At 44.0% G+C, this 25,392-nt stretch overlaps 1 protein-coding gene across 1 annotated transcript in view; it reads right to left on the bottom strand.

Annotated features, from left to right (window-relative positions):
- The window catches only part of FGF9 (fibroblast growth factor 9), a 78,301-nt gene extending 64,930 nt beyond the window's left edge, over positions 1–13,371 (bottom strand). The window contains 3 exon segments of the mRNA XM_082247395.1: positions 12,767–13,078; positions 13,081–13,203; positions 13,206–13,371. Coding sequence (XP_082103521.1) covers positions 12,767–13,078; positions 13,081–13,203; positions 13,206–13,290 — 520 coding nt within the window. The 5' untranslated portion in view covers positions 13,291–13,371.
- Between the last annotated feature and the right edge of the window lie 12,021 nt (positions 13,372–25,392).

Below are 25,392 nucleotides of genomic sequence, written 5' to 3'. Positions count from 1 at the left end.
CACATGATTGGAAAGCTCCTACATAGTTGCAAGTATGCAATGGGAGCTTACCAATCTCCGCGGCCTATGTGTTAAAGCCCACCCCCTAAGAGGCTGCATATATGCGTACTGTGGGTGCCAAGGAGGTTAAAGATAAGCCTGGCAAAAAAATAAATCACAGGCTCAGTGTCACGGAGCCTCCTGCCCAGATGCTGCCCCTGCACACTGCGCGCACACAAGGAAATTGGTGTTCAAAACCATGTAAATAGGTATAAAATGTCACTGTCCCCTAAAATTAAGAATGAGGGCAGATTCAGACTTTTAGTGGAAGATAACTGCACCCCTGCCCTGTATACCTTCAGTGTCACTGAAATCGGTGACATGTACAATTTAAAAGGGACTATCCCCCTAAACTTGACATTTCACTTTTCTGCACAAGCTGGTAATCATGAACTACTTTCCTTTAATTTTAGTTTCTCGATCACTGGCCACTAGATCCTGCCACCTGCTATAGGTTAAACTCATCCTTGCTACTGTACTTTTTTTGTCCAACTTTTGTTGTGACTTTCAAACAGAAAATATATCTCAGGGGGAAAATAGAGTCCCAAATGTCATACATGTCATTGGTCTATGAAGCACCATCTGGGAACAGAAATACGGGAACAGAAGTCACCCACCTGGAAGACATATGGACAATAGTGATTTGCAAAGTCAATTTATAAAAAAGTACAGTAACTATTTATATTACAGTCACCAAGCCTGTCCTTGCCATTCAATAAAGATCCCAGAGACACGTCCCCACTAGGTACACCACTTACAGAGAATCCAAGAGAGGAGAGACTAATGGCACCCAGAGATGGTTTATCTCCGCTGGACTGGGGGCAATTGCCTGCCTACAGGTAGCTCCCACACCTCAACTAGCTGGCCACCGTCATGGAAAACCATCGCCTGGGCAGGATAGAAGGCCTGTTGCCCTTTTCTTTTTACTAAAAATACAGATAACACCATTTTTTCACAAGGTTTTACAGGCGCATGAGCTACAGGTCCCAAATGAGTCCATATAAAAGTCCATTTCAGCAGTCCATATAAGAATACTTTATGGTGGTTGATCAAAGATAAAAAGTCCAGAGAGTTAGGACTGCCATCAATAGGAACAAGCCAGGGTTCCAATAGGCTGTGAAGAAATATAGGGAGAGGTGCCTTTAGGAGTAGACCTTAAACACTTTAATGCACAATTAGAACACAAGCAACTCACACGGAGTAGACAATAAAAAGGATATGGCTTTGGTAGACATGTAGCCGTCCACAGTCATGGCAGCGCCATGTGAACTGCTCCCCGCTGGTCACTGTAAAGCCGGCTGTGCGATGGGTAGAAGTCTAGAGTGAGGCTTGGAAGGATGATGTCACCGGGATGCGACGAGTTTGAGTGTGCGTGCTGCGAGTAGTACCACTTGCCGACCGTGCCATAGCCAAATGATGGCTACAGCGCGGTCAGCTTATTCTGGGAGGACATACAATGACGTCCTCCCAGAATCACGCTTCCCTCTCGCCCCCTGGGGCGCACACACGAAAAGTGTCCGCGTGGACACGGAGCATCGTGGATCATGATAAAGGGTCAATGATAGCGGCCCTTTGCAACATGATTTCTCCGTCCAATGACAGGGCGATCAGTTGTCAACAAACCAGCGAATGTCCGTTTCAGTTAGCTCCTCTCCTCGCACACTGTACACAGCGATAGCGTGCGAGGAGAGGAGGGAGGCTCCAGCACCACTTAACCTCTGCCTCCTCCATGCCTCAATCATACATCAGACATGCCACATACGTCTGGCTTGTTAGTGTCTGAAGAAATGAGATAGGCCATCAGTACATCAGGTGTGATCAATTATCAATGATACGTACCATAGCTTGTAGACTATAACCTTCACAAAGACCAAATAATATATACTTATTTGGGTTATTTTTACCAAAGATATGTAGCAGTATAACTTTTGGCCAAAATTTATGAAGAAAAAAAAAAAAAAAAAAAAAAAAATTTGCTAAATTTTAAAACCGAAAACAAAGAAAGATGCTTTTTTTTTTTTCACAAAAGGTTCGGTCTTTTTTAAATTTATAGCGCAAAAAAACAAAAAAACCCAATGGATGATTAAATACCACTAAAAGAAAGCTCTATTTGTGTGGAAAAAAAATGGACAAAGTAGTCATATGGGTACAGTATTGCATGACTGAGAAAGGGTCCATTCACAGGGGCAGTGCGCCCGATGGACTCCGTTTTGCCCAGCGGGATGACAGGTAAATCTCCGCTCACTCTGCAAGATGAAACAGTCAGAGCCCTGCTCTCCTCTATGGGAAATTGGATGAGAACAGATCACCTGTCTGTTTTCATCCGATCCTCCAGACCAGGGATCCTCAAACTACAGCCCTCCAGCTGTTGCAGAACTACACATCCCATGAGGCATTGTAAAACTCTGACATTCACAGACATGACTAGGCATGATGGGAATTGTAGTTCATGAACAACTGGAGGGCCAGATTTCATGGACAGGATCAGATCGGATAGCAGCGGAGATGTCTCCGCTGACATCCGCTGCTCCATAGGGCTGCATGGAACATCCGATCAGGTCTACCAGAAAAACTGACAGGCTGACCTGATCAGAAAGGGGCCTAATTGTCATTCAAAATGGGAGAGCACTGAAAGCTGAAAATTGGTCTGGTCAGGAAGGGGGTATAAGTGCCCAGTGGGTAAGTGGTTAAGCAGACCATACACTGCATGAGAGAAGACCCTTGACTCACCAACCACACGAAAACACTACGGACAGCACTTCTGCTGGCTATTGTAATCTGACAGATCCATGGATCCCAGAATACCAGAACAGCAGCTGCATCTGACTGGAGGCAGCCGCTGTTCAGGTGAAAAATTTCTCCCCAGCATTTTTGATTCAGATTAAAAATTTTGCACGGGAGGATGCGGACAAGGCCAACCAGCCAAAGTTTTCTGTGGAGGTTACCTTTTCCATTCTTCCCTGATCAAACATGTATTAGGGAAGACCAAAAAACACCCCATGAACTGACCAGAGAAAGCCAGATCAGGCATAAGACGTATTCTCTAATGTCTGCAAACACCTTAGCGCCTTGCCTAGACAGTGCAGTTCTGGCCAGTGAGATCCCAGCACTGAAGTCTCCAAGAAATAAAGAGAACTCATTGGATGACTCGTCTCACTTTCACTCATCCTCAACTGAAATATCAGTTTTGGGGTGGAGTTAATTTGAAAGAAAAAAAAACGGTAAGGTGATGGTTTATGGAATGCGATTTTCTCTCTCGCCACTCTATATGAACACAGACCACTTACACTGTATAAAATATTCATTTGCATCAGCCACAGACTAGGCAGAAATGATTATCAGTGTTATTAATCAGTTGTGACACGAGGCCTTTGGAATATTCACAGCGACAATTACTTAAACCAATTAGCAGCGATACACGTGTTAAACAAGGAGAGATCAGTACTTATCTTCCCAGTTAAAAATGCAGATTTTCCAGTGCTGCAGGGCACAAAGTCACAGGAATGCAAAACACTGGAGAATAAAACTTCACACACTCAGATCCTCGCCATTGTATGGCTTCTGGAAATACATATTAACCAAACCGAAAGACGGGCCAGGGAAACGAGGAAATTGTCAATGCCGGTCACACTATGACATTCTTCTATTATGGGGACTGCTGGAACTTTTATCATGTGTGCTCAAAAGTTAACCTTTTACTGCCAGGGCAGGTGTAAGGGAGTAGGCATGATCTACTAGAATAGAGATGGGGCTCTATATGGGGGCATGCAGAATATAATTATATATATATATATATATATATATATATATATATATATATATATATATATATATATATATATATATATATATATATATATATATATATATATATATATATATACACACACACACACACACACACACACACACACATATTTTTTTTTAATTTTTTTTTTTTTTTTTTATTATGGCAAACAATGCTAAACTTGCAAAGATTATTTAAACTACAATTTTAACTGGTACACAATATTAAAAGGCTTTTATTATTTTATTAATATTATTATAATTTTCTTTTCCACATTTGTTCGCATCTTTATGCTCAGCTTGCTGTATAGAAGAATCGTGTATTTGGCTCCATAGACAAGAACGTCTTTTCAAAAGGAACATAAATGCGCATTTTATTTTTTCCCAAGCTCTCCTAATAAAGTCTATTGGGCCAAACACAAAATGATTTTGCCCTAAAAGAAGCTTGGGTACTTTTTCAAGCAACAAGAGACACTGCACAGGTGTGAATGTGCCCACTGAGTATAATGGAATTCTTCAACTGCTGCGCTAAGTTAAAGCTGAGGAGGAAATTTACTAAAACTGTTGTACACAGAATATGGCGTAGCCATGTATAGTATACTACCAATCAGCTTCTAGGTTTTATTGTCAAAGCCTCAATGAATAAGCTGATTGGTTACTTTGCACAGCTGCACCAGTTTTAATAAATCTCCCCAAGTGGCAAAATGCTCAGGAGGTGAATGGGGCTTCCTAGGGAAATGGGTCCTTTCACTAAATTAAACTGTTTTATCTGGTCACATTATACAGTCTCAGCCTCCAACCACCCCAATATACCAAACACTATATATATATATATATATATATATATATATATATATATATATATATATATATGCCTATGGTAGCATTTAGAAATAAGCGGCTCCCAATAGAAGCCTTTTTTTTTTATATAAATAGCCTATTGTAATTTAAATTTCCGTTTTAGATCAATTTATTTTAATTGAAACCATTTTATAAAAAAAAAAAAAAAAAAAAAGCCTATTGCACCATGGAACAGATACAAAAGACTACATCAAAATGTAGCTCCAACATACAGTTTTAACTTGAATTTACTTGTAGCAAAACTGGAAAGTTGTACTAAATCACTTTGGTATGATGCATGCTTAAATCTAAAACTATATTAATAATTGATCACTTAAAAAAGCAAGTCGTGAATGTTGATCTTTGCTGTATCTTGTGCACTTATTTTAAATAAAACTTTTATTGGAAAAAAGAAAAAAAAAAAAAGGAAGTCTACCTAAAGCTGGTATTTCAGCCTATGGTGCTGGAGTATTCTCAGCATCGAAGTTCTAACATAGGCAAATCTGCCAGAACTGCCCAGATGGGGTCCCACTGTCTCAGTTGTATATTTATTTCTAACTCTGAAAAATGCAACAAGTAGCGTTACAGCAGAGCTACAATTCGTTACAGATATTTATACAACACCAACAATATACACGCTGCTTTCCATATTGTACATTCACATAAGTCCCTGCCCTCAAGAGCTTACAATTCAAGGTCCCCATCTCACATGCATACACATACTAGGGCCAATTTCAACAGGAGTCAATAACCTACAAGTTATGGAATGGGGGGGGGGTTGGAATACCCAGGGGAAACCCACACAAGTGAAGAGAGAATCAGTAAACTCCATACAGTAACTTCTGAATGGGATTAGACCCAAGGACCCTAGTGCCGTACAATCAAACGTGCTAACCACTAAGCCACTGTTGGCTCTTGGGGCCCCAAGAAATAGGACAACAAATGCCAGAGCCCACCTAACTCCATCTGTAACTGAAAAATCTTTCTAGATTTCCATGGTGTTGATACTTCTGCCCTGTAGTCTAGAGTTACCAATAATAAGTGCAGAGTCTCACAATACAGTATTTGAGATTGCTGCCATCCCATTACTGCATTGTGACCATCGGTGCTCCTCAAACCTTGGAGGCCTACATTTTCTGGGGCTCCATGTCTGAAATGAGTACCTAAGTTGATTTAGACACTTGAGGGAGAGTTACCGGGGTCTGCAATTAGGATCTGTACACATGGACACACATTGGGGGGCTAATTTAGGCCAGTTGCACATGGACGCAAGAATTTACTGAGGTTTATACTCCAGATCAGGTTGGCAAAAACATCCTGAGTAAAATGTTTCATAAAGACCTTGTGTAAACGTGCGTAAGTGTATACAAAACGTAAAATTCTGACAGTATGGCAATATACACGCGTAAAATGACTGCACTCAAAAGCACATTTTCTATTTTTGTTTTACGGCTCTGTATCTGTACTCATCGCTCTGTTACTCATCTTCATGCAGCTGTGTGCATAGACTACAATGCATCTATATCCAGATCCATTAAAAAAATAAAAAGTGACTTTTTTTACTCCTCTGTGCAGGAGACCTTAGACAGGAGTTGAATAACCGGCAAGCATGGCTGGCAGGAAGAGGGCAGAGTAGCCAAAAGAAACCCACACAAGCACAAGGAGGACATGCAAACTCCATGCAGGTAGTGTCCTGGGTGGGATTTGAACTGTGGACCTTATAACTGTGAGGAAGTGCTAAGACTAAGCCACGGTCCGGAGATAAAGGTTCTTCTCCAAAGTAATTAATAGACAAGGCCTATGGGCAATATGAAGGACACTTATCCACAGGAATACGCCCTGTATTAGGTAGGGATAGTAATATATATATATATATACACACACACACACACACACACACATTAGCTGTGGAGGATATCAGGTCATAGGCAACATTAGATTTTAGAATATATGCAATGTTAATCCTGGGTTCTTAGTGTTTGTACCAGTCCCTAGAATCTAGGCCAGTCCTAAGTGTCTATGCCAGTCTCTGATTTATGCCAGTCCTTAGTGGTTATAACAGTCCATGTTATCTATAGCAGTTCTTAGTAGTTATACCAGTCCCTGTGATCTAGAATCAGTCTTTAGTGAGTATACCAGTCCCTGTGATCTATGCCAGTCCTTAGTGGTTATACCAGTCCCTGTGATCTCTGCCAGTCCTTAGTGGCTATACCAGTCCCTGTTACCTATGCCAGTCCTTAGTGGTTATACCAGTCCCTGTGACCTATGCCAGTCCTTAGTAGTTCTACCAGTCCATGTGATCTATAGCAGTCTTTAGTAGTTTGGCCTGTGATCTATGCCAGTCCCTGTGATCTAGAATTAGTCCTTAGTGGTTATACCAGTCCCTGTGATCTATGCCAGTCCTTAGTGACTATACCAGTCCCTGGTGGTTATACCAGTCCCTGTGATCTATGCCAGTCCTTAGTGGCTATACCAGTCCCTGTGATCTATGCCAGTCCTTAGTGGCTATACCAGTCCCTGTTACCTATGCCAGTCCTTAGTGGTTATACCAGTCCCTGTGACCTATGCCAGTCTTTAGTAGTTCTACCAGTCCATGTGATCTATAGCAGTCTTAAGTAGTTTGGCCTGTGATCTATGCCAGTCCCTGTGATCTAGAATTAGTCCTTAGTGGCTATACCAGTCCCTGTGATCTATGCCAGTCCTTAGTGGCTATACCAGTCCCTGTTACCTATGCCAGTCCTTAGTGGTTATACCAGTCCCTGTGACCTATGCCAGTCTTTAGTAGTTCTACCAGTCCATGTGATCTATAGCAGTCTTAAGTAGTTTGGCCTGTGATCTATGCCAGTCCCTGTGATCTAGAATTAGTCCTTAGTGGCTATACCAGTCCCTGTGATCTATGCCAGTCCTTAGTGGCTATACCAGTCCCTGTTACCTATGCCAGTCCTTAGTGGTTATACCAGTCCCTGTGACCTATGCCAGTCTTTAGTAGTTCTACCAGTCCATGTGATCTATAGCAGTCTTAAGTAGTTTGGCCTGTGATCTATGCCAGTCCCTGTGATCTAGAATTAGTCCTTAGTGGCTATACCAGTCCCTGTGATCTATGCCAGTCCTTAGTGGCTATACCAGTCCCTGTGATCTATGCCAGTCCTTAGTGGCTATACCAGTCCCTGTGATCTATGCCAGTCCTTAGTGGTTATACCAGTCCCTGTGACCTATGCCAGTCCTTGTGACCTATGTCAGTCCTTAGTAGTTCTACCAGGCCATGTGATCTATAGCAGTCTTTAGTAGTTTGGGCTGTGATCTATGCCAGTCCCTGTGATCTAGAATTAGTCCTTAGTGACTATACCAGTCCCTGTGACCTATGCCAGTCCTTAGTGGTTATACCAGTCCCTGTGATCTATGCCAGTCCTTAGTGACTATACCAGTCCCTGGTGGTTATACCAGTCCCTGTGATCTATGCCAGTCCTTAGTGGCTATACCAGTCCCTGTGATCTATGCCAGTCCTTAGTGGCTATACCAGTCCCTGTTACCTATGCCAGTCCTTAGTGGTTATACCAGTCCCTGTGACCTATGCCAGTCTTTAGTAGTTCTACCAGTCCATGTGATCTATAGCAGTCTTAAGTAGTTTGGCCTGTGATCTATGCCAGTCCCTGTGATCTAGAATTAGTCCTTAGTGGCTATACCAGTCCCTGTGATCTATGCCAGTCCTTAGTGGCTATACCAGTCCCTGTTACCTATGCCAGTCCTTAGTGGTTATACCAGTCCCTGTGACCTATGCCAGTCTTTAGTAGTTCTACCAGTCCATGTGATCTATAGCAGTCTTAAGTAGTTTGGCCTGTGATCTATGCCAGTCCCTGTGATCTAGAATTAGTCCTTAGTGGCTATACCAGTCCCTGTGATCTATGCCAGTCCTTAGTGGCTATACCAGTCCCTGTTACCTATGCCAGTCCTTAGTGGTTATACCAGTCCCTGTGACCTATGCCAGTCTTTAGTAGTTCTACCAGTCCATGTGATCTATAGCAGTCTTAAGTAGTTTGGCCTGTGATCTATGCCAGTCCCTGTGATCTAGAATTAGTCCTTAGTGGCTATACCAGTCCCTGTGATCTATGCCAGTCCTTAGTGGCTATACCAGTCCCTGTGATCTATGCCAGTCCTTAGTGGCTATACCAGTCCCTGTGATCTATGCCAGTCCTTAGTGGTTATACCAGTCCCTGTGACCTATGCCAGTCCTTGTGACCTATGTCAGTCCTTAGTAGTTCTACCAGGCCATGTGATCTATAGCAGTCTTTAGTAGTTTGGGCTGTGATCTATGCCAGTCCCTGTGATCTAGAATTAGTCCTTAGTGACTATACCAGTCCCTGTGACCTATGCCAGTCCTTAGTGGTTATACCAGTCCCTGTGATCTATGCCAGTCCTTAGTGACTATACCAGTCCCTGTGATCTATGCCCATCCATAGGGGTAATAGCAGTCCTTGGTATATATGCCAGTCCTCATCTCTAGCAGTGATAGAAGATAGTGGCAGTTCTCTTCTCCCTTTCCCTACCCCACACTATGCAGTGATAAAGATGCCCTCGGCAGCGAACGTGTTAACAGATGTCATGTCAATTCCAAGGAGGAGGGGGGAACCCAGCGATTCCCGTAATGCCTCTAATAGCGCCGCAGCAGCAAGCTCCTCGCTCTCAGCCAGCCAGGCCGCCAGTGAGTGAAGCCGGCGTGCAGTAGGACCGTGCGGCGGAGGCGCGCTCTCATACATACACTAGACACCTGCTGGAGGCGTGGAGCCGGGCTGGGAGATCAGCAGCACATGATAGAGCTCAGGGAGCAATAGAGCCCGTGCTCTGCCCGATCTACCGCACACTATGGTGGGGGGCGATCACCGCTCTCCTCCAGGGGAAGTCATGCCTGCGGGGACTCCTAGCCGGTCTATGGGATGCTGCAGGAGATTTCTCCCCGATCCCTACCCTCCTCCTCCGAGTGTCCCCAGAGCCCGGGGAGCCGCTGACTGCCATGCAGGGCTGAGATCTCCATCACTTACAATGTTATAAGAGGAGAAGACATACAAAGTATATCAACATCATATATACAGATCGAAAGTTCCTCTCCACCGATCCCTATAATAATAAAGGACACCGATCCCTCCTCCTGTACACCTATCCATCATACAGGCACCATGGCCACATTCATCATCTGGGGACACTTCATCTCAAATAAGCAATCATTATAGAAGATCTGCATTTACAACCAGCAAGGCTGTGCTCTGTATAATCATCGGCAATGCTGCAATACTAACATCCTACAGGAACTGGCAGGACTGAGGCTCCATGTAGAATACAAACACACATATACATACAGAGATCCTAAAATATATCAGGACTAAGCGAGTGTGTGTGTAATATATATATATATATAAACCACACCGCAAATCTGACTATCCTACATGCCAGGTCTTAGTGTATATACTCTCCAGGACTTTCTACACTCACATGCTGAGATCATACACTGCACCACGTGTCAGGACACACATACATTATAATATAAATACATACACACCAGGATTAAATGAGTGTACACTCCAGAACTTTTTACAAATCATAGCAATCCTGAGATCCTACACTGCAGCAAGTGTCAGGGCTGAGTATTTTATATACACACACCAGGACTGAATATTGTATATACTCTCCAGGACTTTCTACAATCAAAGCAATCCTGAGATCCTACACTGCAGCATGTGTCAGGACTACTTTATATACACACACACACACACACGAGGAATAATAATGTGGGTCCTCTCCAGGACTTTTTACAAATCACAGAAAAGCCTGAGATCCTACACTGCAGCAAGTGTCAGGGCTGAGTATTTTATATACACACACACACACCAGGACTAATAATATGTATACTCTCCAGGACTTTCTACAATCACAGCAATCCTGAGATCCTACACTGCAGCATGTCAGGGCTATTTTATACACACCAGGACTAATAATATGTATACTCTCCAGGACTTTCTACAATCACTGCAAATCTGAGATCCCACACTGCAGTAAATGTCAGGACTGTATTAAAATTCATCAGGACTGAACATGTATATACTTCTAAGGACCTTCCACAGTCACTACAAACCTGAGATCCTACACTGCAACATGGGCCAGGATATAGTAAGTAAATAAATACTCACCAAGACTTTCCAAAAATCACTGCAAACCTGAGATCCTGAACTGCAGCATAAGTCAGAACTGAGTCTGTATATACTCTCCAGGACTGAACAGGTATGTAGTCCTAATCAGCACTTCCCACAATCACTGCAAACCGGAGATCCAACACTGCAGTATAGATCACCACTATATTTTCAGCCATGGAATGTATATACTTCCAATAATCACTACAAACCTGAGATCCTACACTGTCAGGACTGAATAAGTAAATACTCCCCAGTACTTTCTACAGGCACTGCAAACCTGAGATCCAACACTGCAGTATATCCTCCCCAGTACAATGTGTATATCCTCCCCAGTACATGTGTATAGCATCCCCAGTACATGTGTAAAATCACTGCAAACCTGAGATCCAAACACTGCAGTATACGGCAGAACTGGGTATCTACAATCCCAGGCAAGCTGCTTCATCAGCTTCCCTGACTGCATGCCTATTGCTCCCATCCTGAGCCTGCTCTCCCCTCCATCCCTTGCAGTGCTCCCCCCTATACACATGGTTGTAGCTGCAGCCATCCACCCCCACTTGCTCCTTTTGAAGGGCAGTCATATAAAATAAAAGTAAGGATTAGCACCATCAGAGCTGTCACAGGTCACTCAGCATCTGGGGATCAATTCATTCTACTAACCTGCTCCACCCTAAACCCATGTGCAGTAGGTAGGTTATAGTAGTGTCATTAACTCTTTCCCAGCCTGCAGCTGATCCAATGCAGCCCTGAGTGTTCCTACTATCATTATGTGTCTTACACTTGCAGCAATGCAGAAAAATGTCCCGGCAGCATCTTAAGGGTTAAATGGTAGAGGGAGAAAAGGGGGGGGGGTGCCATGCGCCCTCCAGTCTGTGGCTCTTAATGCTGAGTCACAAATAGCATCCTATAGAAATAAAGGCATTGGTATGCTCTTTTTTTAAAATCAGTCCCGTCTATGGATTTTTATCCCATGCCTCCAGCAGATGGGACCTCCAATCTGGAATTTGGGGTAGCAAATGGCACACATCTGCTCTTCGCCCATTATCACTCTTCTCTAAAATAGAACTCTTACTAAAAAAGTGAAGCCACTGATCAATAGGGAGGGAGTCTCAGCTGTCAAAGCAAGGGGGGACAGTAGCCCTCCAGTCCATCCCTGACTGCTGGTCACTTCCACTGCAGAATATATAAAAAAAATAAAAACTTTGGGAAGATCGCATCCCCCCCCCCCCCCATACACTTCAGAGCACAGCTGAGGAGCCTGTCCATCAGTGACCCCCCTGGACATTGGAGCCTGTCCATCAGTGACCCCCCTGGACATTGGAGCCTGTCCATCAGTGACCCCCCTGGACATTGGAGCCTGTCCATCAGTGACCCCCCTGGACATTGGAGCCTGTCCATCAGTGACCCCCCTGGACATTGGAGCAAGTCCATCAGTGACCCCCCCCCTGGACATTGGAGCAAGTCCATCAGTGACCCCCCCTGGACATTGGAGCAAGTCCATCAGTGAATCAGTGACCCCCCCTGGACATTGGAGGAGGTCCATCAGTGACCCCCCCCCCTGGACATTGGAGCAGGTCCATCAGTGACCCCCCTGGACATTGGAGCAAGTCCATCAGTGACCCCCCCTGGACATTGGAGCAAGTCCATCAGTGAATCAGTGACCCCCCCTGGACATTGGAGCAGGTCCATCAGTGACCCCCCCCCCCTGGACATTGGAGCAGGTCCATCAGTGACCCCCCTGGACATTGGAGCAGGTCCATCAGTGACCCCCCCCCCTGGACATTGGAGCAGGTCCATCAGTGACCCCCCCCCCCCCTGGACATTGGAGCAGGTTCATTAGTGACCCCCCTGGACATTGGTGGAGGTGCAAATGGGGGATTTCATCAAATATAAATGTCAGGCTAGAAATCAATACCTACCAAATCTGTTGTGATCTTGCCTCGTCCCCTGGATAGTGCCATTAGGAAAGATTTCTAAATGGTATCCAGTCCTGCAGTATAACTGCCTCCTTCTGAGGATCCCCTTTAAGTGTTCCAAGTCAGTGACCGCAGACCCCCTGGGTAGCCCCCCTGCTGCCTCCGACTGGCTCAGGTGGTCACTTAACAGGACAGGGTTATCCACAGGCAACACGGGCACATTCCCAAAAGACACAGCATCCTGCACACCGAAATAGTTCCCAACTTCAGCCAGAGGAGCCATCAGGATGGTGGAGGAGGAAGCTGGGCAGGTCAAGGTATATATACCCTCTCCTCACTGAAGGGGGAGGATGATGATGATGGTGGTGGTGATGATGATGGTGGTGGTGGTGATGACTCGATCTTCAATCCATGGAGTGCATCAATAAAAATGATAAGGGGGCTTGATAGCTTGGAGGTTCAAGGTCAAAGCTGTGATGAGTGTAGAGAAGCTCCAGCAGCTCACCCACTGACATCTCAGCAGGCATCAGCCCATCCAAGGGCAGGCAGGGGGAGAATCCGGAGTTTCTCCATTGGGTGGGAGATCAGCAGCGCTCATGTCAACTTCATGGAAAAATGGCAGAAATAAATAAGAGGCTGATAATGGGACTCGTCCAAGCCGGAGATGTGTGCCTTATTTTAGGATGTACAGGAGGCTACGTCAGAATGTATGGATCCTGAGTCCAGGAAGACATGCGCTGTTTTGGCTTTATAAGAGCAGACTGCATAGATCAGCATGAATCCCGGTGAGGAGGAGAGGGGATGGAATAATGTCATTGAGGCGGGGAGGAAAGTTTTCAGGGCAGAGCCGGGGGGAGCGGCGGGGAACAGGTGTGTACAGCGCTATGTACAGAGGTGTGCACAGCGCTATGTACAAAGCTATGTACAAAGGTGTGCACAGCGCTATGTACGGAGCTGCGCTCAGATCGCTCGCCAATGATCTCCAGCTCTTCGGCTGCGGCTCCTGGCTCCGGCTCTCACTCCGGCTCTCCATCCAGCTCGCAGAGTGCTGCAGCGCCAGCAATTGGGTTGGGTTTAAGGTAGCCTTGTGCTGCCTGCCTGTGCTGCCTGCCAACATGTGTCCTCCCGGGTCCTACAGCCCCTCTCCCTGACTCTACCGACAGCTCTGCGGCAGGACGAGGAAGCCCCGGCACGGTCACCCCTGTGCACTGCGGTACGGGGGGAAAACAAACTTCCTTCTTGGGAAGCTGCATTTATTTATTTATTCACAAATTACTTCTCTATTTGTTTCTGCTTGGTAACTATTTTTTAAAATATGTGTAAACATTAACTTATAATACCAAACAACTCAGGTGTGTATTGTTTATTATATTGAAGTTTACCAATTCTTAGATTTGATGGCTACATTCGTTTTCTTTATTAGACTTTCCTTCTATATTCATCTGGCGATCCAACCAGCGAGTCTGTTTTTCACAAGCTCAAGCTCTCCAGCAGAATGTATCAGTTTATATTGGTGGTCTCCAAACTGCAGCCCTTTGCTTGCTTTTATCCACCCCCCAGGACACAATGAGGGGACGCAATCCTTCCCAATGACACCAACAATGTGACACAATTCCTCCAAATGAAGGGGCACAATGTCTCCAAAATGACACCAATGAGGGGACACAATCCCTCCCAATGACACCAACAATGGGACACAATCCCTCCCAAAGAAGGGGCACAATGTCTCCAAATGATACCAATGATGGAACACAATCCCTCCCAATGACACCAACAATCTGGCGCAATGTCTCCAAATGACACCAATGATGGAACACAATCCCTCCCAATGACAACAACAATGTGACACAATTCCTCCAAATGATGGGGCGCAATGTCTCCAAAATGACACCAATGAGGGGACACAATCCCTCCCAATGACACCACCAATGTGACACAATTCCTCAAAATGAAGGGGCACAATGTCTCCAAATGACACCAATGAGGGGAAATCCCTCCCAATGACACCAACAATGGAGCACAATGTCTCCAAAATGACACCAATGAGGGGACACAATCCCTCCCAATGACACCAACAATGGAGCACAATGTCTCCAAAATGACACCAATGAGGGGACACAATCCCTCCCAATGACACCACCAATGTGACACAATTCCTCAAAATGAAGGGCCACAATGTCTCCAAATGACACCAATGAGGGGACGCAATCCTTCCCAATGACAGCAACAATGTGACACAATTCCTCCAAATGATGGGGCGCAATGTCTCCAAAATGACACCAATGAGGGGACACAATCCCTCCCAATGACACCACCAATGTGACACAATTCCTCAAAATGAAGGGCCACAATGTCTCCAAATGACACCAATGATGGGACACAATCCCTCCCAATGACACCAACAATGGAGTACAATGTCTCCAAAATGACACCAATGAGGGGACACAATCCCTCCCAATGACACCACCAATGTGACACAATTCCTCCAAATGAAGGGGCACAATGTCTCCAAATGACACCAATGAGGGGACTCAATCCTTCCCAATGACACCAACATTGGGACACAATCCCTCCAAATGAAGGGGCACAATGTCTCCAAATTATACCAATGATGGAACACAATCCTTCCCAATGACACCAACAATCTGGCGCAATGTCTCCAAAGGACACCAATAATGGAACACAATCCCTCCCAATGACAACAATGTGACACAATTCCTCCAAATGACACCAATGATGGGACACAATCCTTCCCAATGACACCAACAATGGGACACAATCCCTCCCAATGAAGGGGCACAATGTCTCCAAATGATACCAATGATGGAACACAATCCTTCCCAATGACACCAACATTGGGACACAATCCCTCCCAATGACACCAACAATCTGGCGCAATGTCTCCAAATGACACCAATAATGGAACACAATCCCTCCCAATGACAACAATGTGACACAATTCCTCCAAATGACACCAATGATGGGACACAATCCTTCCCAATGACACCACCAATGTGGTACAATTCCTCCAAATGAAGGGGCACAATGTCTCCAAAATAACACCAATGATGGGAAACAATTCCTCTTAATGACACCAATAAAGGGGCTCGTCTAGGTCCGTAATCCAATCAGCAGTGAGCACAAGAGAAGATTGACGAATAAAAGGCAAATAGGATGTTTATTGAAGAAAAGCATCCAAAATAGCAGACATCATGGACATACAGGCAGCAAGATGGTTAACGCGTTTCACGAAAAGATTTGCTTAGTCATAACCTAATAGGAGTGAGAGCCTAATAGGTTATGACTAAGCAAATCTTTTTGTGAAACGCGTTAACCATCTTGCTGCCTGTATGTCCATGATGTCTGCTATTTTGGATGCTTTTCTTCAATAAACATCCTATTTATCTTTTATTCGGAGTGCTGTCAATCTTTTATTGTGCTCACCAATAAAGGGGTACAATTTCTCCCAATGAGACCAATGAAGGGGCACAATTCCTCTTAATGACAGCAAGGATGGAACACAATTCCTCTTAAGTCTGAAGGACAGTAAACTGGCCCTTTGTTTAGAAAGTTTGGAGATCCCCTGCTTTATATGGATGGGGTGCTCCAGCCCCCCCACGGAAAAATTTAAAGTCAGCAGCAAAACATACTGTAGCTGCTGACTTTTAATATGAAGACACTTACCTGTCCTGGAGTCCAGCGATGTTGGCACCGCAACCAATGTTTCCATCGGCCGTTGGGTGCAGTCATCGCCATTGCCGGTAGGGGAACCCGGCAGTGAAGCCTTGCGGCTTCACGGGTGGGTCCCTACTGCGCATGCGCAAAGCACGCTGCGCATTCAGATTGGCTCGGTGGCGGGGGAAGATGGAGGGGGCCAAACTTCCGAGGGACAGCGCTGCGGCACCGTCTCCCAGAATTGGGGAAGGATATTTGTCAAAAACAGGTATCCGTTCCCCCCTCTCCCCCCCCCCCCCCGAAAAGGTGCCAAATGTGGCACCGGAGAGGGGGAGGAAAAAAATGAGCAAAAGTTCCTCTTTTGGGTGGAACTCCGATTTAACACTGAAAGGAAAGATTAACCACTTCAGCTGCAGAAGATTTACCCCCTTCATGACCAGGCCATTCTTTGTGATACGGCACTGCATTAGGGTCCTTCCACACAGGCTTTCCGCCCAGCAGCCTCCGTTTTGCTCAGCGTGGATTGATCTGCCAATTCCTGCTGAGCAGGCGGATGACAGCTCCGTCTCCACTCTCTGTGCTGAGATGGACCTGTCAGATCCCCGCTGTCCTCTATGGGAGATCAGATGAAATCGAACCACCTGTCCATTTTCATCTGATCCGATCCTCCAGACAGATGGGAAATAGGGTTTCCATCCATTTGGATTTCACAGACAGGATCGGATAGCAGCAAGTGTCAGAGGACATGTCACCGCTGAACATTTGCTACCCCGTAGGGGTTCATGGAGCGTCCGATCAGGTCCGCCTGAAAAACTGACAGCGGACCTGATTGGACCGCCCGTGTGAACAGTGTTAATTTTGGCAGCAAATTTCAATTTAGTTTTAGTCTTAGTCTTAGGACTGAAATGGCATTTTAGTTTTAGTCCCATTTTAGTCTTCTGCAAGTGTTTTAGTTTTAGTCGTATTTAGTCGACTAAAACGCTAGTACATTTTAGTCTATTAAAACGTCCTACATTTTAGTCGACTAAAACTCATTTTAGTCATCTATAATCGAATGGGTGTAGTTCAATTGTAATTTGTAATGCATTATTTAAGCATTTCTCTACAATTTCCAAACTCATTATATACTACTGCTGGTCCTGGAGTGAAAAATCTAATATGTTATCATTTATGGTATTAAGCTTTGAGCATGCACCAGTGTTAATTTTGGCAGCAAATTTCGATTTAGTTATAGTCTTTTGACTAAAATGCCATTTTAGTTTTAGTTGTATTTTAGTCATCTGAATGGTTTTAGTTTTAGTCGTATTTTAGTCGACTAAAATTGTGTTAATTTAGTAGACGAAAACGTTTTAGTCGGTTTTAGTCGACGAAATTAACTGGTGTGAAAGGGGCCATACACATATTTTTGGTAGAAAAAAATCCCAATAAGCATATATTGATTGGTTTGCGCAAAAGTTATAGTGTCTACAAACTATGGGATAGATTTATAGAATTTTTTTCTTTATATTTTTTTTTTACTAGTAATGGTGGCAGTCAGTGACTTATAGCGGGACTGCGATATTGGGGCGGACAAATTAGATACTAACTGACACTTTTGGGGACCAGTGGCACTAATACAGTTATCAGTGCTAAAAATTTGCATTATCACTGTACTAATGACACTGGCTGGAAAAGGGTTAACATCAGGGGCACTCAAAGGGTCAACTGTGTGCCTATCTGGTGTTTTAGTGTAGTGGGGGAGGTAGGTGGAGTGAGTGGATGGCATGGATCAGTGTTCCTGCTTTACAGAAACACAGGATCCGTGCCTTTTATACTGAAAAAAATGTAATTTTCCTTGTTTACATAGGCAGACTGTTGTCCTGTCAGTGTACCGAATGATCAGAGGGTAACAGCAGACATTGAGTTTTTGACGGACCTGCTAATCGGCTCTCACTGTGTAGAATCACAGCAGGAGTGAGCCGAGGGTGGACGCACACTCGCACCCGCTACCAAAAGTACAGGATCACATATATATATATATATATACTGTATATATATATATATATATATATATATATATATATATATATATGTGTGTGTGTGTGTGTGTGTGATCCTGCGCAGTGCGGCCACTCTGTAGCAGTAAAACTGCTGTAGGGTATTTGGTAAGTGATAAAATGATCAGCTTTTATTAATTCCTTCAAAACCTTTATCCTAAAAAGGAAAAAACTTACAGGCAGACGGGGGGCGGGGCTCGCTGGGACCTCCCGCTGGGTCAGAAAAACAAAAAGTTAGTTTTTGGGCAGCTGCATTTTTTTTTTTACAAATTAGTTCTCTATTTATGTTTGCTAGATGACTATTGTAGTAACTCATAAAACAAAAAAAATAAAATAAAAAAAAAAGTCAATTCAAGTGGGTATGCATAAAGCAGTATTAAACTCAAAAGAAAACATTAGAAGCTAACCAATTCTTAGATTTAATTGCTTCATTAGTTTTTATCTGGTGATCCAGCCAGCAAGTCTGTTGTTTTTCACAAACTCGAGCTTGCCAGCATAGGGTATAAGTTTAAATGAATGTGACAAACTACTTAAAGCAGTAGTAAACCATTGCAATTAAAAAAATAAGTAAATAAATAAAAAACTTTCCCCTGCAAAATAAGCATTGCATATTAGCACAATATGAAATACTAACCTTAAAACAAAGTCCTTCAGCAGCGCGCTGTCACCACTGAGAGGGCTTCCATCATTCCCTGATCTTCCTTCTCAGACTCCGGCCGTGTGAGTGGCCGGAGCCGCAATGACGTCACTCCCGCGCATGCGTGTGGAAGCTCTTGGTTTCAGCACAGTGCTCTGAAGGTCTGGCAACTTAATTTCTGAACTTATTTGTTTTGGTGTCTTTGTATGCATGCATAGCTCCCAACTGTCCCTTATTTCGAGGGACTGTCCCAGATTTGGAACAAAGTCCCTCTGTCCCTCTTTCCTCCTCATTTGTCGCTCATTTTGGTCTGGTTTATATAGTTGTATATAAAATACATTTTTGCCTATAGTTCTAATTTAACACTACCCTCCCCGACTAACAATGCTGCTATCTGCTGTGCCCCCTGTTCTCATTCCTCCAGAGTTCTGTCTCACTAATACAGAAGGTGTGTTAATCGCCAGATCACCAGGTGAAAGCAGAGGGAAAGAAGACAAAGGAAAGAAAACTAATGCAGCCACCACATCTAATGACTGGTAAGCTGCAATAGAATACATTTTTGGTTTTGGGTTTAAAGTGTTACTAAACCCAGGACCCTGCATTCACTATATCTGGTCTCCCACAGTACACTGAACATGAAAATGCAATTATATTAGTAAACCTTTTCATCAGCAGAGGAGTTTTCATTCTCCTCTGACTGTTTTATGAGGCTGCATGACCCCTGACTTTCTGTCTGGACAGTGCTGATTGGCCCTGTGGTGATCACAGGCACCCTCCTAAAAAATAAAAAACTCTCTAGCAATACACGCCAAACTGAGCATGTGCAGAGTGCCTCCAAGGCTCTCATCTATCAGCAGATGGATTGGGGACAGTTAAAGAACGGGAGAAGACAGGATCAAACAGCCTTTTTATACAATGCAGAGGATTAACCCCTTAGGTTCTGACTGATTTTACTGTTGTGGGGTTAGTAACACTTTAATACCTCTTAAAAGAGGTTCTTTAGTCTCTGGGAAAAAAAAAAAGAAAAGTCAAAAGACATTTTTGTAGCTGTTGATTTTTAATATAAGGACGCTTACCTGTTCAGGGATCCCACGCCGTTCTAGAGTAGTTCCCCTCTACTCTACCTAAAAAATGGCCTTCAGTTACACTTTAGCAGTATTAACCATTTACCTTCCAGAAGATTTACCTCACTTCATGACTGCTTATTTGCTTTTTGGCACTGCGTTAGGTTAACTGACAATTGCGCGGTCACGAAATGCTGTACACAAATGACATTTTTATCATCTATTTCCTACAAATAGAGTTTTCTTTTGGTGGTATTTGATCACTATTGTTTTTTTTTTTTTTTTTTGCTCTATAAACAAAAAAAGAGCATACATTTTAAAAAGTGAAGGGAACTCTTAAGGTGTCAGCACACCAAGACATTTTGGACAATTTCATGCTCCCAACTTTGTAGGAACAGTTTGGGGATGGCCCCTTCCTGTTCCAACATGACTGCGCACCAGTGCACAAACAAGGTCCATAAAGACATGGATGAAGGAGTTTGGGGTGGAGGAACTTGACTGGCCTGCACAGTCCTGACCTCAACCTGCAAGCCAGGCCACAACTGCTAACCAGGCCTTCTCATCCACATCAGGGCCTGACCTCACAAATGTGCTTCTGGAAGAATGGTCAAACATTCCCATGGACACACTCCTAAACCTAGTGGGCAGCCTTCCCAGAAGAGTTGAAGCTCCTAAATCTACAAAGTGTGAGTCAACTCCATATTGAACCCTACGGACTAAGACTGGGATGCCATTAAAGTTCATGTGCGTGTAACGGCAAGCATCCCAATTCTTTTGGTAATATAGTGTATATATAAACCATACCTGGCTGATCCACCTGGAAGGTGGAAATCACTGAAGTAGACAAGATAATGTAAAAATTTAATTTGGTGGGGAGAAGAAATGTTAATAATGCTTTGAGGACAACATTAAAATGCAAAATGCCTTTGAATAACATGCCTAGGGGATGCCCTTAACCTGCCAAAGAAGTTGAGCATCTGTACCATGTATATAACCTACTGCAGCAAAATTATATTTAGAAAGCAAAGAATACAGTTTATGTTGTGGGGGTCTGCAAGAAGGGAGCTTATTGGAATATGAAATCTCCCTTTAACAATAAGGGGACACCCAGATTCATGCCCCCACACATAGTACCCCTACTCATTTACAAAAAAAAGTGAAAAGTAAATAAACATACATATGCCTTTTGACAAGTCCTCTAATTATGGGCTTGTTCACACTTGCTCAAAATTCTGATGCTTAGTAAACGTCCCTTTAGTGTTAATGCACGTTAATAGGTGTAACGGTCAATGATTTCACAAGGGGCAGTGCCACCCAGTGATGTCGCCTGCTGGCCCCGCCCCTTACCTATTTAAGCAATGTCAGGCGGTGAAGCAATCAGACAGGCATGAGCCTTCGGCATGAGCAGAGCTTTTTTTTTGGTCCATCGGTGGCGGCGGTGGCATTATTGAAGACGGATCTACATCAGGGACATTGTTTTTTTTTTATTTTTAATAAATGACTTGTTAAAAACTGTGTGTGAGTTTTATTTATTTTTGACACTTTTTTTGGTGAATGGGTGAATGGGTAGGGGTACTCATTCAAATGGGGGGCGGGATAAGGGGTCCCCCTTGTTAAAGGGGACTTCCAGATTCTGATAAACACTCCACCCACAGACCCCCCACAACCACAGCCCAGGGTTGTGGGGAAGAGGCCCTTGAAGAGGGGGTCACTCGCTCATCCCTTCCCTTTCCTGACCTGCCAGGCTGCATGCTTGGAAAAGGGTCTGGTATGGATTTTGGGGGGCCCCACCCCATTTTATTTATTTTATTTTGGCGTGGGGTTGCCCTTAAAATCTATACCAAACCTGAAGGGTCTGGTATGGTTTGGGAAGGGGATCCCACACCGTTTTTTCACCAATTTTTTTTATTGCTGGTAGTGCTTGTTTCTACATTCAGCTGTCAGTGGGGAAGCCCACTGACAGCTGATGACTGTTGTTAGGGCACAGTGGCTGGCTTCCCTGCCCGCTCCTTAATGACCAGCTAAATTTCTCATTGTACTAACATGCTGCAACCTTCAAATGCCTCCTGACTCGACATGAGGCTTCAATTTTAAAGAGAAGCGATGCAACGCTAAAGGCCCGTACACACGTGCAGATTGTCGGCCGAAAAGATTCGGCCGACGACCGATCGGCCGATTTTCGGCTTGTTAGTATGATGCTTCCGACAGCCGACAGCGCACTTTCGGCCGAACAGAATCTGTCGTGCAAGCATTAAAATTTTTGTATGCCGACACCAGAACAGCCGATTGTTCGCCAGTCAGTACAGAATTCGGCCGACAGACAGCAGATTTGCAAGACTGGACATGCTCAGAAAAGAAAAAACACAGGGAAAGTTAACCATCACATGACATCACTTCTGCAGTCGGCAGACAAAATTCGTGTGCAGTCTTTTGCACTTTTCAGCGGACAGGACAGCCCGGGGACAAAAGACGGCCGATCGGTCGGCCGACGATCGGTACGTGTGTACGGGGCTAAACGCTTCATCTTTTTATAATGTGATCAGCACTGTGTGCTGTCCATTGTATCATTTGCATAGGCCTTTGGGGGCTTTTTTAACGCCACTCAAATGCCTGCTTTTAATGCCAGTGTGCACTTAGTCTAAAATAAAAATCACATAATCCAGCAATGCGGATCCATGTCACTCATTATTAACAATGTCTGCAAACCCTTTAAAAGAAAAAAAAAAAAAAAAACACAGATACATCCGATCCTGTCACTTCACTTGAGTAATATCTCTTGGTCTCCCTTGCTAAAGTAAAAAAAAGGGATGGGGTCTCCCGGGTGACCATATAGGGACATATATTGACCATATAGGGACATGAATGGTGACAACTGAGAAACATGCCTGCTACATTAGTGTCAACAAGGCAATTTTTGAACTCCCTTGGGAGCACATGTTACAGGGGGACAATACAGGTGCACAGTATGGTGACAATCTTCTGAACAAGGATCTTCATGGCAGGATCACCAGGTACTATTTTAATAAAAGTCAGGTATGGAGCATGAACGTCACAACCACAGAAGTAAGCACTTAGGAATTTAAAATATATATTTTTACTAGCCAAGGACATTTGACTTTAATAGGGTAATTTTTTTTTTAGGGTTTAGTCATATTTCAAGGCCCCTTTCACGCTGGTTGTGTCCAGTCTGATCAGAAGGGGATCTACAAACATATCCCCTCTTCAATTGGAGAAAGACGGAAAACGTCTCATTTCTGTATTTTTGCTGCTGTTTAAAACCTGAGTTTTTCATATCCATATTAAACCTATGGGAATCTGGAGGTAGACAGACTTCTACAGACTGCATCCATTTATACCAGACTATCTCACATTCTTCATGTTTTGGTCCATAAAACAGAAAATGAAGAGAATGGACCTTTTCCATTTTATTTTTTGGACATGGGCACACAAGGAGGTAATCGTATGGCCTCCCATAGACTAACATGAAGCTTCTGATTAGGTCTGCCTGAAAACTGACAGATGGACCTGATTGGACTATCGATGTGATAGAGGCTAAAAGCTGAAATAACTTGATTAGCAATGTGGTGGCAGCACCTGACAGCTGATCGAACATTGGCTGCGGTGCCGACATTGCTGGACTCCAGGACAGGTAAGGGCTCTTTCACACGGGCGGTCCGATCAGATCCGCCTGTCAGTTTTTTAGGCGGATCTGATCGGATCCTCCATGCAGCTCTATGGGACAGCGGGTGTCAGCAGAGGTCACCTCCGCTGACACCTGCTGCCATCCGCATCCGATCCTGTGCTGAAATCTGGACGGATGGAAACCCTATTTTTCCATCCGTTCAGTAATCGGAGCGGATCTGATGAGAGCGGACAAGCGGTCCGCTCTCCTCCGATCCCCCATAGAGGGCAGCGGGTGCTGAGACACCTCCCTCTCCGCTCTGCAAGCGGAGACGGCGCTGTCATCTGCCCGGCTCCGGATCCGGATCCGCCTGCGGAGGTGGACCGTGTGAAAGAAGCCTAAGGCTGGCCATACATGATACAATTTTCTTATTCAATTTTCTTTAGATTTACCTTGAACAATGTAGTGCAAGGAAATGCCTGGTTGCATACACATTGAAAGTGTTTAGGTTTGACCTCCTATTATATGGTTTTGGTAAATCTAAAGGAAAATTGGATAAGAAAATTGTATAGTGTATGGCCAGCCTAAGTGTCCTCATATTAAAAGTCAGTAGCTACAGTATATTGTTATAATTTTTGTAGGGGAAGGCCGGAACACCTCTTTAAAGAGAAACGGTACTTAGAGAATGGTGGTAATTCAATTACAACAACCCTGGAGTGCAATCCCCCACAATGCACATGTTGTACACTTTGGTGCACTGCATTTAAAAAAAAAAAAAAAAAAGAAAAAAAAAGCTCATTCCAGTTTTCTTCTATTGTTGTGCATTGGCTGGTCATCCTAAATGAATGGACTGCCTTACCGCAGCGCACAAGGTATCCGTGTTAATGTTCTTGCAGTAATACACCGCAATACAACCTATACATGTATGCCAGAATAGAACTTTTGTCTAATGCAACCAATCAGGTTTGATTATGTATGACATCTCATTATCAGGGATTGCCCTCCCGTCTTCTCATTTTTCTGTTTAATGATTGATAATTCAGCTCAACAGATATTTCCTTTATTCTAGTCATGACAAACAAACTTCAAATTCTGCGAAGCGTTCTGATGGTTTAGCTGGCAGATGGCAAGTCTGTGCTGTGATTGGTACATGTGAAGCCAGGTAATGGGATCCAGACAGTAGCTTGAGTTCTAAGTAGTGTGAGAAGGAGGATAAACAGCGCTCCGTGTGGACAAACCGAGCAATGAGCCTGTTATTCTGAGACACCTGGTACTGACTTTCCAGAAGTGGAAAATACAGTCGTTATGGTTTCATTGTATCAAGCAGAGAAGCCTTGATACAAAATCAAACATACATAGGAAAATATCTAGTGGATGATGGAAAACAATGTTGCAGATAATAAAAAAAAATATCAAATAATCAACAAGGAGAAAGAGCATATGAAACAATATAACTTATGACACCTTAATAAGGACATTAGACACAATTCTACATTAAATGGGCACACTAACTTTTTTTTTTTTTTCTTAATTTAAGGGGCTACTTTGCAACTTTTTTTTAAGTCATAATGACTGCCGTTTCATAGAGATGATAT

Source organism: Pelophylax lessonae (assembly GCF_965119305.1).
Source record: "Pelophylax lessonae genome assembly, chromosome: 2".
In the NCBI taxonomy this organism is placed as follows: domain Eukaryota; kingdom Metazoa; phylum Chordata; class Amphibia; order Anura; family Ranidae; genus Pelophylax; species Pelophylax lessonae.
Note: the sequence above shows the minus strand (reverse complement) of the source record. Positions and strands in the feature narration are given on the sequence as shown.